The sequence below is a fragment of the Geotrypetes seraphini genome, chromosome 2 (genome assembly GCF_902459505.1).
Source record: "Geotrypetes seraphini chromosome 2, aGeoSer1.1, whole genome shotgun sequence".
Taxonomy (NCBI): Eukaryota; Metazoa; Chordata; class Amphibia; order Gymnophiona; family Dermophiidae; genus Geotrypetes; species Geotrypetes seraphini.
Window position 1 is genome coordinate 1,454,856 of NC_047085.1, and position 17,107 is coordinate 1,471,962.

Here is a 17,107-nt window from a genome sequence, read left to right on the forward strand (position 1 = left end):
ATAAATAGGGAGTGCCCAAGACCATTTTAGGCATGATTCTATAAACAGAACCTAACTGAAGATTGGCGGGTGCTATGCGCCTGTCTTTCATACTGGGGGTTAGTGGAAAAGAGTACAGACAGACATCTGTTTCCTGCAATTGGAATTAGCAACTTCTCTGTATTCTTGCAGTTTCTAGGTTTACATTCTCATAGCCATGACCACAGCCATGAGGAACACGAAGGTGAAGACAGAACTTACACCTGGAAACTGCTGGCTGCATTGGGCGGGCTCTACGCATTCTTTGTGCTTGAGAAGATCTTCAGCATTCTCATGTTTCAAGATGGGGAGGTAAATGATCAGAGACACTAACACAAGTCACTAGAGATCCAGGTAATCTTTCCAGGCCGTCCGCTTCCCATGGTGGCACAGACATAGAATAGTAAGTATTGTAAGAACATAAGAATTGCCAGACTGGGGCAGACTGAAGGTCCACCAAGCCCGGTATCCCAAGTAGTAAAACAGATTTTATGCTGCTTATACTAGGAATAAACAGTGTATTTCCTCTGTCATCTCAATAACGGCCTATGGCCTTTCTTTTAGGAAATTACCCAAACCTTTTTTAAAACTCTGCTAAGCTAATTGATTTCACCACATTCTTTGGTAACAAATTCCAGAGTTTAATTACATGTTGTTAGTAATTTGTAATCTTTCTCTAAAATCCAGCATAGTACTGGAAAACTGGAGGATGGCCAACTTTGACAGGGTGGAGTTCCTGTCACTGACCAATCGAGGGAGTCTGAGCAGCAGAAGGAAGGAGCTAATCTTCGTAACATCCTGCAAAAGCTGCTGGGAGCTATCCACTCACCTTGAGGGAACAGGAGTGCTGAAAAGGACAGGTCCAGAGCAGAAAGCTGGGAAAATCAGAAGCTCCTTCAGGAACCAGGCAACCGTCAAAGGGAGAAATGCTGGCCTCTGACCAAATCCTCAGTAAACCTGTTAGGCCAGCTTTCTCAGTAGACCTAGGGGGTGACAAGGAGGGTACCCCAGGGTTTACAACCAGCAGAGGGTCCGGTGGTGGTGTGAGAAAAACCAGAGCTGTCCTCATGGAGAGCAGCTGAAGAACTGGAAGTAAGTCCCAGGAAGAACCCTCAGAGAAAGACTGTTTGGGAGATCAGAAGAGTCCTCAGTGTGTGCATCTGGGATAAGACAACTGAGTGACGCTCTCTTTTGAGACTTTGCAATGCATCCTTGGGGTGAGGGTAGGAGACTATTTGGCTTATCTACAGGTGACACATTATTTGCGTGCTAGGGGGTGTGAGAGGACTTCTCCTATTGAGGCTGAACAATTGGAACAATTATGGGAGACTTTGCAGAAGGTGCCCAGGACCATATCTGTTATTTACCAGTACCTTAGAGGGCGTGTGGCCCCTGAATATGGGGTTCCACCATCCTGGGAGCGAGACCTGCATTGTACATTCACATCTAAAGAGTGGGATGCCGTTTGTTTGGAGGTGGGTAGGGCGACTACTTGCGCTCTGATACAAGAGAATGCATATAAGGTGTTGAGTTGGTGGTATTATACTCCGGAGAGGCTTCATAAGATGTATCCCCAAACCTTGGATAATTGCTGGCGCTGTCATCAGGCAGTGGGTACATTTCTTCATATCTGGTGGGAGTGTCCTGTGTTAACCCCTTGCTGGGTAGCAGTAGTGGGGGCTTTGTCACACATGTTGGGGATTCGGATTCCTGTTACTCCCCAATATTGTTTATTGGGGGTGTCTAATAACTGTGAGACTGGTTGACAAACCCGCTTATTGCGAATGGGGCTGGCATCGATTAAATGTCTCATTGCTAAATACTGGAAGCAATCCCTGATTCCAGATTTGAATGAAAGGAGAGTGAAAGTATTTCTGTTGGGGAAAATGGAAATATATGTGGCTAAACGTAGGGGTTATTATTTTCAGTTGATACCTACCTGGAATGTTATTACTCAGAAATTAGCTCTAGAGGAGGGGAGGGGGGGCTCTTGATCCTATTGTGTATTATCTGTGATTGGGGTTGGGGGGTAATAATCGGTTGTCTGTAATGTGACTGTTGTTAATTTCTGGAGACCACAGGTTATCAGTGGTCGTTTCCTTTCTCATATGCGTACTTAGAAACACAGAAACATAGAAAATGATGGCAGAAAAGGGCCACGGCCCAACAAGTATGCCCACTCTAATGACCCACCCCCCTAATTTCTTCCTTGAAGTGATCCCACATGCTTATCCCATTTTTTTTTTTTTTTTAAATCTAGCATGCTGCTGGCCTCAACTACCTGCAGTAGAAGATCATTCCAATGATCAACGACTCTTTCGGTGAAGAAATACTTCCTGGTGTCGCTATGAAATTTCCCACCCCTGATTTTCAATGGATGCCCTCTTGTTGCCGTAGGTCCTTTAAGAAAAAATATATTTTCTTCTACCTCAATACGGCCCTTGACATATTAGTGTGTAGTTTTGTTTGGTTTACTTGTTTCAAACTTCAATAAAAATTTTAAATATGAAAAAAAAGACAACTGAGTGAATGGAAGAGTCCTCATTGCATGCATCCAGGAAAACATGCCTGGGTGACTGGGCCTGGAAGAAGGAGTAGCTGGAGAGCCCGGTAGAGCCTGGAGTCCAGGAAGGAGCAGGGGGACTGGCAAAGTTTCCAGGAACCATGGGGACCCAAGAGGCCGGGGAGCATAGGGAACAGTGGTGGCCCCACAAGAAGAGTCAAGGTCCAAGGCTGAGGGGGGCTGGCAAGTAACCGGAGGCTGTTATAGGGAAAAACACCCTCCAGGGATTCAAGAAAAGGTTGGATAAGTTCCTGCTGAACCAGAACGTACGCATGTAAGGCTAGACTCAATTAGGGCACTGGTCTTTGACCTAAGGGCCACCACAGGAGCAGACTGCTGGGCACGATGGACCACTGGTCTGACCCAGCAGCGGCAAGTCTTATGTTCTTAACCTTGCCTCATATTTCTTTGAAGGGGTGAACAGACATGTGGATAAAAGTGAGTCATTTGGATTTTCAAAAGGCATTTGACAAAGTACCACACTGATATACACTGAAGATGGTGAATGAGACCAACCGGAAAAACTCCAAACTGACAAAAAAAATCTCCCTCTTAAAGCATAGGGTATAAACAGGGGGAGGAAAAGGACCTCAGCCAAGTCTGACAAGGTTACACGTTTCATTCATTAATCCTGAAAAACCTCCTCCTTCCTATTTTATTTTTTACTTTTTACTTAAATTATTAATGATTTATCTTAAAATCTTCTCCATTAAAACCATATTCATGTGAATGTGATACCTTGGAATCCAAACTTAATCCGTTCCAGAACCCCGTTCAAGTTCCAAGACAGTTTTTCCCATTGAAAATAATAGAAACTGGATTAATCCGTTCCTGGGTCACACAAACTCAAATTTTAACAGAAAATACACTGGATTTTAAGGTAAAATATTAACAAATATTCCAAAGCAGCATTTAGATTCTGGGGCACAAACACACACGTACAATGTGCAGGGCGTTCGGATTCCAAGTCGTTCGAGTTCTGGGGCGTTCGGATTCCGAGGTACCACTGTACTTATCTTAAATGTTGCCGGTAGCCACAGCCTGCAACATTAAGATAAGAACCTTCTCAGATTTGGCTAAGGTTTATTCCTGTCACCAAGCTGGTTTCTGAGGTCCTTTTCCTCCCCCTGTTTATACCCTATGCTTTGAAGAGTGAGATTTTTTTGTCACTTTGGATTTGTCAAATACCTTATGAAAGATTTCTGAGGAAATTAGAGAGTCATGGGATAGGAGGTAATGTCCTTTTATGGATTGAGAACTGGTTGAAAGACAGAAAACAGAGAATGGGTTTAAATAGTCAATATTCTCTATGGAAAAGAATAAATAGTGGGGTTCCCCAGGGGTCTGTGCTGGAACCGCTGCTTTTTATCAGTGACCTAGAGATGGGAATAACTAGTGAGATAATTAGATTTGCTGATGACACAAAGTTGTAAAATTGCAAGAGGACCTTGTGAGACTAGGAAACTGGGCGTCAAAATGGCAGATAACATTTAATGCAAGCAAGTGCAAAGTGATGTATTTGGGAAAGAAGAACCTAAACTATAGCTATATGATGCAGAAGTCATAGCCCAGGAAAAGGATCTAGGTATCATTGTTAAGGATATGTTGAAACCCTCAGCTCAATGTGCGGGAGCTGCTAAGAAAATTACTATCAGGAAAGGAAGGAAAAAAAAAGATGAAAATATTAAAATGCCCTTGTATTGCTCTATGGTAAGGCCACATCTTGAATACTGTGTGCAATTCTGGTCGCTGTATCTAAAAAAAGATAAACTGTAGTGGAATTATAAAAGGCTTGGGACGACTTCCCTATGAGGAAAGGCTAAAGCGGCTAGGGCTCTTCAGCTTGGAGAAGAGACGGCTCAGGGGTGATAAAATACTGAGTGGAATGTTTACTCTTTCCAAAAATATTAGCACTACGGGTCATGCAATGAAGCTACTAACTCCCCCTTTGCAGTTTTTAGCCCTGGTAACATGAAAGTTTGAGCTCTTACTTTTGCGAACAGGGCTAAAAACTGCGCTACAGTGATAGATTTAAACATACTGGAAAAAATATTTCTTCACTCAATGTGTAATTAAACTCTGAAATTCGTTGCCGGAGAATGTGGTGAAATCAGTTAGCTTAGTGGGGTTTAAAAATGGTTTGGATAATTTCCTAAAAGAAAAGTCCATAGGCCATTATTGAGATGGATTGGGGAAATCTACTGCTTATTTCAAAAATGAGCAGCATAAAATCTGTTTTACTACTTGGGATCTAGCTAGGTATTGAAAAGAGGATATTGGGCTTGATGGACCTTTGGTCTGTCCCAATATCGGAATGCTTATGTTCTTATGACTAACCTTCAACTTGTTATTAATAGATCAGATATTACAATATCATGACCAAAGTTCAAGCTATTGTACTGCATTATATTATACTAGTATTTTAGCCCGTTACATTAACGGGTGCTAGCTGTCTGTCTTTCTTTCCCCCCCCACTTCCCTGTGCAACAGCCACAGCAGCATTCTCTCCCCCTCCATGTCCCTGTACAGCAGCATTTTGATCCCCCCCCAACTTCCCTGTGTAGCAGCCACATTCCCTCCCCCCACACCACTTTCCTGTGCAGCAGTAGCATTTCCCTTCCCCCCTTCCCTTCCCTTCCCGCGGACCTGCCCCCACACACACACTACCCTGTGCAGCAGCATTTCCCGGCCTTCCCTGTGCAGAACCAACATTTCCCCACACACACACACACTTCCCTGTGCAGCAGCAGCATTTCCCACCTTTCCCTGTGGAAAAGCAGCATTTCCCCCCCCTCCCACACACACACACACTTCCCTGTACAGCAGCAGCATTTCCCGGCCTTCCCTGTGCAGAAGCAGCATTTCCCCACCACACACTTCCCTGTGCAGCATCAGCATCCCCCCCCACACACACACACATTTCCCTGTGCAGCAGCAGCATTTCCTGGCCTTTCCTGTGCAGCAGCAGCATTTCCCGGCCTTCCCTATGCAGCAACAGCATTTTCCGCTGCACCCTTCCCAGCCGCCGCGTTGAAATTGATAGAAAAGTGCTGCACTGCGCTGCCGCTGGTTTCGGCATCTTCTATCCACTGCAGCCTAGCAGAAACAGGAAGTAGTCAGAGAGGGTGGGCCACAGTGGACAGAAGACGGTGAGGCCAGCGTTAGCGCGGTGGAGCGCTTTTCTCTTAATTTAAACACGGGTGAGCCGGCCAGAAGGAGGAGGCTTTGGCGGTGGTGGTTTTGGCGGTGAGTGAGGGCGGGAGGGGGGGAGTCGCCGGCTGTGCTGTGTGTCTCCGAGTTGCCTGGCCGCCGCATCCTCACTCCTGCTGGCCATGGACCTACTGATCACAGATCAGAGATCACGGAAGCACGCAGGTAAGTGCGCATGCGCAGCTAAGGTTTTATTATATAGGATTGTATGTCAGCAGAAAACAGTAACCCTCCAAGTTTGAGAAGATTTCTCCAATCTCTCCTACCTTCTGTTTTCTTCCAGTCTTTCCATTCCCTCTTCCTCCACGTCCTCTCTTCTTCTGGCATTTCTATTAACTATAGATAATTGTATTTGTTTTTCAGGAGGAAGCAGAAGGAGGACATGGTCATGGTCACAGTCACGAGATATCTTTACAGGTTTTTCATAATGAAAGGAAGAAGAAAAAACAAGCCACATCAGAGGCGGATCTGGTAAGAGCCACTGTGCTCATTTCAAGCTACTCAATTGCAGATTAGAGAATGACACGGTGGCGGTTACCCGCGGCTAGCTGCGTTTAGCTGCGGGTAACCTGCCAAAACGGGGAAAGAAAAATAGCAGTCGCTGCGGGGACGGGGACAAGGCCATTCACTGCCCCATGGAGTGGTGAATGGTCTTGTCTCCGCAGTGAGGCATCAAGGATCGCACGGTTCCCGCAGCCCCTGCCCGCCCGATCGATCATAGCCAGCTCCCTCCCTTCACCTCACCTTAGTTTGCAGGCTTTCTTTTTCGGTGACCCGCACGCGTGGCTGCTCAATGTTCAATCTTCTGCTCTGATGCAACCGGAAACAGGAAGTTGCAGCAGAGCAGAAGATTGAACACTGAGCAGTACTAAGGCTTATATGGATGCTGCGGAGACAGGGACTGGGCGGTGAATGGGATGGCAGTGGCGGTGATGGGGTGGTGAAAGGGATGGCGGTGACGGTGACGGGGCGGTGAAGGGAACGGCGGTGACAGGGCGGTGCAGAGGATGGTGGGACGGGGACGGGGCGGTGACGGGGACAGATTTTTTCCCCGTGTCATTCTCTATTGCAGATCTCTCTAGAGGTACTACACCTGAGTCCAGATCCATCCAGAGCAACCACTCACACTATAGATCCAACTGCAGTGAGACAGCCCTGTTTCTAGATCTCACTGCAGAAGTAACTAATTCCTGATTCCATAAGAGGCATCACACAATACAGATCCCTCCAAAGAGGCTGCTCTACCTACAGATCCTCCAGAGTGAAAGCTTTCATTCTAGACCTCACTAGACAGATAATTCTAACTCCCGATCCCTCCAGAAGGATAAATTAAATTATAAATCCATGTAACATAACATAGTAAATTACAGTCTGCCCAATGGTTACACATTATAAATTAATGATTAAATTAAATTGTCTTTTCTTTGATATTTCTGGGCCATAGACCGTAGACGTCTGCCTGGTAGTGTCCTGAGGTTCCAACCACTGGAGATGCCATTGAAGCTCACTCGAGCCTATTCAAACCTTCTCATCGTTTGCAGGATACATAGTTTCAAGTTTAATATTATCGCATTATCAAAAAATTTCAAAGTGATGTACAAAATTAAAATGAAATAGTATATGACAAAACAATATATTAAGGTGGACAGAAGACTTAACAATAGACAAACGGTTTATGACAGGAAACATTAGGATAGTGGGAAAGAGACATAAAGGGAAAAAACACTAGATTAGGTCATATCTAAAATGAATGGTCTTGTAGCTTTTATGTATTGAATGCGTCCTTGAAAAGAAAACCTTTGAGTTTTCCTTTAAATCTGTTACGGTTGGGTTCCTCTCTTACATATATCAGCAATGAGTTCCAAGTTTGAGAGCCTGTCACTAAAAAAATAGTGTCCCGCCGGGTATTAATGGTTCATAAGGAGGGAACTGAAAGAAGATGTTTATCTTTTGATCTTAATGTTCTCGAGGGCGCATACAGAGTGAGGAATAGAGGTGCTTTGAGTATTTTAACTTTAAAGGTTATTAAGTGATTCTATGGTTTATGGGTAGCTAATGGGTGTTCTTTAAGAGTGGTGTAACATGATCAAATTTCTTCTTTTTGATGATGCTTTTTATTGCAGTATTTTGTATAATTTGAAGGCGTCTTAGTTCTTTAAGCGTAATTCCCTTGTATAATGAATTGCAGTAGTCAATTTTAGATATAATAAGGGAGTGGATTAAAGTATTTTGGGATGATGAATCGAGGCAGATGGCAGACAAAGGTCAAATGGCCCATCCAGTCTGCCCATCCATAGTAACCATTATCTCTTCCTCTCTCTAAGAAATCCCACGTGCCTATCCCAGGCTTTCTTAAGAATATAAGAATAATAATAAATAATAATAATAACTTTATTCTTCTATACCGCCACAATCGTGCAACTTCTAGGCGGTTCACAATGAAGAGAGCTGGACAATCAGCGAGTTTACAGTATGCAGAATCTTTAAAATGCAGCAAATTACAATATAAGTTTGTTTAGAATTTCAGAGGGGCCCTTTTAGAAAAAGTAGCGAATTACAGAATACAATTTGTTAAGAATTTTCAGAGGGGGCATATTGGAAGTGGTGTTTGGAGTAGTTAATGTTTAGGTGATATGTCTGTTGAATCAGGCAGTTTTTATGACTTTTCTAAAAATAGTCCTACTGGGTCAGACCAATGGTCTATCAAGCCCAGTAGCCCATTCTCACAGTGGCCAATCCAGGTCCCTACCGAAGGAGTAGCAATATTCAATGCTACCAATCCAGGGCAAGAAATGGCTTCCCTCATGTCTTTCTCAATAACAGACTATGGACTTTTCCTCTAGAAACTTGTCCAAACTTTTCTTAAAACCAGCTCTGCTATCCGCTCTTACCATATCCTTTGGCAACTATTCTCTGAGTGAAAAAAAATTTCCTCCTATTGGTTTTGAAAGTATTTCCCTGTAACTTCATCGAGTGTCCCCCTAGTCTTTGTACTTTTTAACGGAGTGAAAAATCGATCCACTTGTACCCATTCTACTCCACGCAGGATTTTGTAGACTTCAATCATATCTCCCCATATCCGTCTCTTTTCCAAGCTGAAGAGCCCTAACCGTTTTAGTCTTTCCTCATATGAGAGGAGTTCCATCCCCTTTACCATCTTGGTCGCTCTTCTTTGAACCTTTTCTAGCGCCACTACCGTATTTTCACTCATATACCGCACACCCGTGTAAAAAGCGCGGGAAACTGTAATTTATGTAAATAAATTTTTATATACCGCGCACACCCGTATACCGCGCATGCCGCCCCGACTCTCCCGTCGCCGCTCGACTCTCCTTTTGCCCGCCCCGACTCTCCTCTGGCCACCCCGACTCTCCTTTAGCCCGCCCCGACTCTCCTCTGGCCACCCCGACTCTCCTTTAGCCCGCCCTGACTCTCCTCTCCCCCTTGAAGTCCTGTCCCCACCCTGAAAGCCTGATGCCCCCCCAACGTCCAATTCACCCCCCCGCAGGACCGCTCGAACCCCCACCCCGAAGGACCGCTATGCCATCAATACATCAACACACTCGCACCCGCACCCCCACCCCGAAGGACCGCTCGCACCCCCACAGCCTCCCGACCCCCCCCCCCCCATCATGTAGAAGCTCCTACCTTTGTCCTGCTGCTTCCTCTGCCGGTGGTCCCGGCCCTTCTGTGAGCCCTTTCTCTGATGTCAGAAGGGCCGGGACCACCGGCAGAGGAGGCAGCAGGACAACGGTAGGAGCTTCTACATGATGGGGGGGGTCGGGAGGGCACAAGCACAAACAACCTATCTGTCGAGCTATGCCATCAATACTTTTTTGGGACCGGGGTAAGCAAACACCACAATTCTGGGTCTGGGACTGGGACGAGTAAACACATTTCTAAGTATGGGGCGAGTACACACATTTCTAAGTCTAAGATAGGTTTACATTGTAATTCTGGGTCTAGGGAGGGTACATACATTGCAAGCTGTACTGAAAGAGTTAAGGTAGCTCAAACAGGTATTCCACCACAGGGTACAAACACTTTCAAACCTAGGATAGGTACATATTGCAATACTGGGCCTAGGGAAGGTACACAAGCTACAAGTAGTACTGAAAAGGTCCATGCAGCTCAAGCAGCAACAGCCCCAGGGAGGCTTAGCAAACATACTACATGGAGGGCTATGTACGTCAATGCCCATAGTTTGGGCAACAAGATCCTGGAACTTGAGACTGAAATGAAAAACGCTGACCTGGATGTGGTGGCGATAACTGAGACCTGGCTCACCGACTCCCACGGGTGGGACATGGTGATACCAGGATACAACCTTCTTCGCCAAAACAGGGAGGGCAGAATGGGAGGAGGTGTAGCAATATACACTAAGGATGATATCAAAATCACCAGAATCACAGATATCAGGTACACAGGGGAATTCCTTTGGGTAAATTTGGCCAGGGGGAACGACAAATGCCTGTATCTTGGCATAATATACAGACCCCCAAGGTAACAGGATGACATAGATATAGAATTAATCGGTGACATAGAGAATATCACCTTACGTGGGGATACAGTGTTGTTAGGAGACTTCAATATGCCTAATGTGGATTGGAACACACTTTCCTCTGCATCCAGCAGCAGCAGGAGACTATTGAACTCTATGAAGGGAGCTAAACTGAGGCAACTGGTATTGGAGCCAACAAGGGAACAGGCAATACTGGACCTATTGCTTACCAATGGCGAAAGTGTCACTGAGGTCTCAGTGGGAGACAAGTTGGCCTCCAGCGACCACAACATGATATGGTTCAAACTCAGGAAGGGTTTCGCCAAAACTAACACATTAACCAGGGTCCTTAGCTTCAAGAACGCCAACTTTGAGGGTATGGGGGATTTCATCAATCAAGCACTACAAAACCGAGCAGGAACAGATAACGTAGAGGAATTGTGGTCGACTCTGAAAGCTATCATTCAGGAGGCGACCAATCGCTATATAAAATCAGTGAGTAAACGGCGCAGGAACAATAAGCCACAATGGTTCTCTGCGGAGATCTCGAACCTCATAAAAGAGAAGAAAAAAGCGTTCATCTCCTACAAACATACAGGATCTCAGGACTCTAGAGAAGTCTATTTGGCTAGGGCAAGAGCTGTCAAAACAGCGGTTAGAGAGGCCAAATTCTGAATGGAGGAAACTTTAGCAAAGAACATCAAGAAGGGCGATAAATCCTTCTTCAGGTATATTAGCGACAGAAACCGCAGCACAAGCGGGATAGTACGCCTTAGGAAACCAGACGGGAACTATGTAGAAGCAGACTCAGAAAAAGCTGAATTGTTAAACGAATACTTCTGTTCAGTCTTCACCCTTGAGGCGCCGGGTTCCGGCCCTCAGCTGCAGAAAAAGGATGGCTCAGGAGACCCGTTTAGTAATTTCAAGTTTACAACAAGCAGTGTCTACTGTGAGCTGTCTAGACTCAAGGTTAACAAAGCAATGGGGCCAGACAATCTACACCCCAGGGTGCTCAGGGAGTTAAGGGACGTCCTGGCGGAACCACTATCCGCACTCTTCAATCTCTCCCTTAGTACAGGTAGAGTCCCGTTGGACTGGAAAACGGCTAACGTCATTCCACTCCACAAAAAAGGTTGCAGGACAGAGGCTGAGAACTACAGACCAGTGAGTCTCACATCTATAGTGAGCAAACTAATGGAAACCCTAATCAAACACCAATTAGATAAGATCCTGGATGAGGAGAATCTACGGGATCCCCGTCAACATGGATTTACCAAGGGGAAATCCTGCCAATCCAACTTGATCAGCTTCTTTGACTGGGTGACAGGGAAGCTCGATGTTGGAGAGTCCTTGGACATTGTATACTTGGACTTCAGCAAAGCGTTTGATAGTGTCCCACACCGCAGGTTGTTGTGCAAAATGAGTTCTATAGGATTAGGTGACACTTTGACAAAATGGGTTGGTGACTGGCTTGGTGGTAGGCTTCAGAGGGTGGTGGTGAACGGCACCCCCTCCGTAACGATGGCAGTGATCAGCGGAGTGCCACAGGGCTCGGTCTTAGGCCCGATCCTTTTCAATATCTTTATAAGGGACTTGGCTGAGGGGCTTCGCGGTAAAATAACGTTATTCGCCGATGACGCCAAACTATGTAATATAACAAGCAAGAGCACAACGAACAATATGAAACACGACCTACTCCTATTGGAGCAATGGTCAAGGACCTGGCAACTGAGTTTCAATGCCAAGAAATGCAAAGTCATGCACCTCGGCAGTCAAAATCCATGCGAGACTTACACCCTAAATGGCGAGATCCTAGCAAGGACTGTTGCAGAACGGGACTTAGGGGTGATCATCAGTGAAGACATGAAGACTGCCAATCAAGTGGAGCGGGCTTCATCTAAGGCTAGGCAGATCATAGGATGTATACGTAGGAGTTTCGTCAGCCGTAAGCCTGAAGTCATTATGCTGTTGTATAGATCCATGGTGAGGCCCCATCTGGAATATTGCGTGCAATTCTGGAGGCCTCATTACCGCAAGGATGTACTGAGGCTTGAGTCAGTCCAGCAAATGGCCACCCGGATGGTCTCGGGACTCAAGGATCTCCCGTACGAGGAACGGCTGGATAAATTGCGGCTATACTCACTCGAGGAACGCAGAGAGAGGGGAGATATGATCGAGACGTTCAAGTACCTCACGGGCCGTATCGCGGTAGAAGAGGATATCTTCTTTTTCAAAGGTCCGACGGCGACAAGAGGACATCAATGGAAAATCAGGGGGGGAAGTTGCACGGCGACACCAGGAAATACTTTTTCACTGAAAGAGTGGTTGATCACTGGAATAGACTTCCACTTCAGGTGATCGAGGCAAGCAGCGTGCCTGATTTTAAGAAGAAATGGGATCGTCACGTGGGATCTCTGCACAGAGTTAAATAGGGGAGGGTCATTGGGGTGGGCAGACTAGATGGGCCACGGCCCTTATCTGCCGTCTTTTTCTATGTTTCTATGATCCTTTTCTTGGGTGCTAACCCCCAAGGTAGACCCTAGCATCTGGTAACTGTGATTCGGGTTATTCTTCCTAATATGCATCACTTTGCATTTGTCCACATTAAATTTCATCTGCCACTTGGACGTCCAGCCATATTCTTTGTCTCCACCACCTCTTCCTGGAGACTGTTCCACGTATATACCACCCTTTCTGTAAAAAAGTTTTTTCTCAGATTACTCTGGAGCTTATCACCTCTGCCCAGTAAAGCCCAATACCCTCTCCGTTAAAAAGAATATCCTAACATTACTCCTGAGTCTTCCTCCTTCAACCTCAATGTATGCCCTCTAGTTTTACCATTTTCCCTTCCCTGGAAAAGATTTGGTTCTATATTAATACCTTTCAAATATTTAAACGTCTGTATTGTATCTCCCCTGTCCCTCCTCTCCTGTAAAGTATACAGTCTCATATGTCTTTTGACACTAACCTTGTACTAATTGCCTTCCTCTAGACCGCTTCAAGACTTTTTACATTTTTAGCCAGATACGGCTTCCAAAACTGAACACAATACTCCAAACAGGGTGTCACCAATGACATGTACAGGGGCATCAGCACCTCTTGCTGGTTATGCCTTTTTCTATACAGCCTAGTATTCTTCTGGCTACAGCCACCACCTTGTCACACTGATTCATCACCTTCAGATCCTCAGACACTATCACCCCAAGGTCCCTCTCCCTATCTGTAAATATCAGCCTCTCACCTCTCAGCATATACATCTCCCTCAGATCTCTACTTCCCAAATGCATCGCTCTGCACTTATTTGCATTGAATTTTAGTTACCAAACATTAGACCATTCATTTTAATTTTATCCACTCTCATAGACATGTCTACTCTTTTACAAATCTTGGTATCATCCGCAAAAAGGCAAACCTTATCTTCTAATCCTTTGGCAATGTCGCTTACAAACATATTGTACAGAATCAGCCCCAGCACCAATCCACCACTCCACTACTCACCTTTCCTTCCTCAGAGCGAATTCCATTAACCACCACCCTTCTCTCTGTCAACCAATTTCTAATCCAGTTCACCGTTTTGGGCCCTAACTTCAGCCCATCAAGTTTATTCAGGAGCTTCCTATGAGGAACTGTGTCAAAGTCTTTGCTGAAATCTAAGTAAATTACATCTAGTGCATGTCCTCGATCCAATCCTCTGGTCACCAAGTCAAAGAATTCAAGCCAATTCATTTGACACAATTTACCTTTAGTAAAGAGATGTTGTCTCGGATCTTGTAACACATTAGATTCTAGGAATTTCACTATCCTTTCTTTCAGCAATGCTTCCATTATTTTTCCAATAGTTTCCCACTTCATCTCTTCACTTTTGTGAAGAGGGACCACATTGGCTTCATAAACCAGTCCTTGGGGCACACCTAGCTAATTGGGTTCTCAGGATATCGACAATGAGTATGTCTGAGATAAGTTTGGGTAGCAAGGAGGCAGCCCATGCAAACCTCTGTCATTCAGATTAATTGGGAATATCCTGAAAACCCAACAGGCTAGTCATGCCTCACAAAATTGGTTGAGAAGAGCTGTTGATTGTAGATCTCACTGGAGAGAGAGTTCTGATTTTAAATCCCTTCAGACGGACCATTTACATTACTGATCCCTATAGACAAACAGCCCTGATTGCAGATCCCGCTAGAAAAAGCAATCTTATTCCAGATCCTTCTAGAGCAGTGGTCTCAAACTCATGGTCCTCGGTATGTTTATCATAATCACAAAAGTAAAATAAAACAGTTTCCTGATCATAGGTCTCTTTAGCTATAAATTAAGCTATTAAGACTTAGCCAAAAGGAAAGATTTATAAACTATAAAGAGTTTTACCTCATGCAAAATTGTCATTTCTTTAATAAGACATGAACTATTTTTTTCTGAGGCCCTCCAAGTACCTACAAAGGGCTTGAGTTTGAGACCACTGTTCTAGAGGGATCACCCACATAACATTTGGATCCCTCCAGAAACAGTCAAATCACAGATTCCTCCCATATTTCCTATTTGCGGTATCGACGTTCGCGGTTTCAATTATTGGCAAATTTTTTCCCTCTGTGAATCACTCATTGGCAGCCCACATCGAAAAAAACAGCCCCTGGACTAGGATCGGGGCGAGGAGGGAGCCAATCGGAGGAGGAGGAGGGGGACGATCAGAGGAGGAGGGGATCAGAGGCAGAGGGGGGCGATAGGAGGTGGAGGAGGCCAGAAGCCGCCCCAGGAGTCTGGACCTTACCTGGTGGTCTAGCGGTGACGCGGGGCAGGAGCAATCTTCCTACACTCCTGTCCCGTGCAGAGCCGTGCTGTGAGTTCATGTGGTCTCACGAGACTACAACAGGGAGTTCTCACAGAGATGAACAGCAAAGCAATTCACACTAGTGTTGCCTGATTTCCGATTTGAATCGATTCACCGATTCACTTTGGGTGAATCGATTCGAATCGATGTGTATTTTTAAAAAAATTGGCATCTTCGATTCATGGCCCAACCCTCCTCCCTGCGCCGCTAACCTAAAGCTGCCACTCCGGCTCTTGGACAGTTTCTGTCTCTGAGGCAGGAGACTGCAGTGTTCTCCCTAGCGCTTTTTAACTGGGCGTGAATCCTGCTGCCCGCCACTCAATCATTTTTTAAAACCCCTCTCACTAGCTTGGGGATTCCCCGGACTGACTCGGCCCTTCTCCGGCCATTCCCCTTCCCGACTCAGCCTTCCCCGGCCTGACTCGGCGATTTCAAACCCTCCCCTTATCACTAGCCTGGACTAGCAGCAGCACTGCTCTCTCCTTATTGTAATTTGCCTGACTGCTGCCGTAGCATTAGCGAGTCAATTCCCTCCAGCAGCTTCGGGGCCTCTGCTAGGCCATCCCGCCTCCAAGGAAGAAGGAAGTTGCAACATTAGAGGTAGGGCGGCCTAGCAAAATCCCAGAGGCTGCAGAAGGAAATTGACTCACTAAAGCTATGGAAGCTGTCAGGCAAATTACATTAAGGAGAGAGCGGTGCTGCTGCTAGTCCATGGCAAATTCTCACAGTTCATTCTGGGACCTCCAAAGAGAACTAAGCTTGTTGTACAGCCTAAGAGTGGCTGAAACCCATTGAACAGAAATGAGAAGAAAGATCGGTCAGGCAGCTTGCCCCCTCCCTGCGGTTCCTGCTCACTTACTGAAGACCACTTTGCATCCTGAGCTTGTTCCAAACCACTGCGGAGAAGGGAGAGAGAGTACAGAAGATACTGTTTAGAAAAGAGAAAACTGTGAAGAAAGAAAGGAGAGAAGATAGAATGAGGAGAAGAGGGAGTGTGGAAAGGAATGAGAAGGGAGAGAGAGAGAATAGCAGAAAAGGGGGAGAATAAAGATGAAAAGACAGAAGGAGAATGGAGAGAAGAGGGTGAAGAAAGGGGAGAGAGGAGATTACAGGGAGGGAAAAGGCCTTCAGGGGGGACAGGCAGGCCTTTAGGGGTGGGGTGCAGGCCTTCAGGGGGAGGTGCAGACCTTCAGGGGAGGGACAGACCAGGGGAGGGGGGCCCTGGTGAAGAAGAACACAGAGGGAGGGAGGGAAGGGTGGTTCAAAGATACGTGCATATGTCGGACTTTGGGGGGGAAGAAATAATGAGTCTGAAAATAGGGGAGAGGAAGAGGGATGATGGACAATGGGATTTAGGGAGGGAAGGAACAGAAAGGGAGAGAAGTTGGACACAAGGGATGGTGTAGAGGGGGGATAGAGATACTGGATAGGAGGGTAGTTGGGAAAAGAAAGGGAGAGATGGTGGACCCTGGAGTGGTGAGAAGGAGGGAGAGATGCTGGATGAAAAGATAGTTAAGAAAATGTGGATCTGTGGATGGAGACAAAAAAAAAAGGAAAGATGCCAGACCTCTGGGGGAGGGAAGGGAAATGGAAGGGGAGGACAGAGATGGCAGATGGATGGTTAGCATGGAGAAAGAAGGAGACCCTGGCAAGCAAGTTATCCGAAGACAACCAGAGCCTGGGACCAACAAGATTTGACTAATGACCAGACAACAAAAGGTAGAAAAACTAATTTTATTTTCCATTTTGTGATTACAATATGTCAGATTTGAAACGTGTATCCTACCAGAGCTGGTGTTAGACCGCAAACGTGAGCTAGGATTTAACAGAGAGAGGAAAAGTCTTTTTTGTTTGTTTATTTTGTTTACACCACAGTGCCAGTGTGGTTAGGAGAAGGCAAAGAGGGTGAAGAGGCTATACAATAAACCCACCAGGATGTTTGAAAAAAACATCCAATTGGGCAGGAAAATCGAATCGAACCGAATTGAAA

General features: G+C 45.7%; 1 protein-coding gene across 2 annotated transcripts in view; it reads left to right on the top strand.

Annotated features, from left to right (window-relative positions):
• SLC39A4 (solute carrier family 39 member 4) overlaps positions 1-17,107 on the top strand; it is an 87,065-nt gene that overhangs the window by 45,703 nt on the left and 24,255 nt on the right. Inside the window, exons 7-8 of one of the 2 annotated variants that reach the window (XM_033934928.1) lie at positions 172-330; positions 6,155-6,262. In XM_033934928.1, the coding sequence (XP_033790819.1) occupies positions 172-330; positions 6,155-6,262 (267 nt within the window). The remainder of the gene's footprint in view (positions 1-171; positions 331-6,154; positions 6,263-17,107) is intronic. The other variant, XM_033934929.1, reaches the window with a different exon arrangement.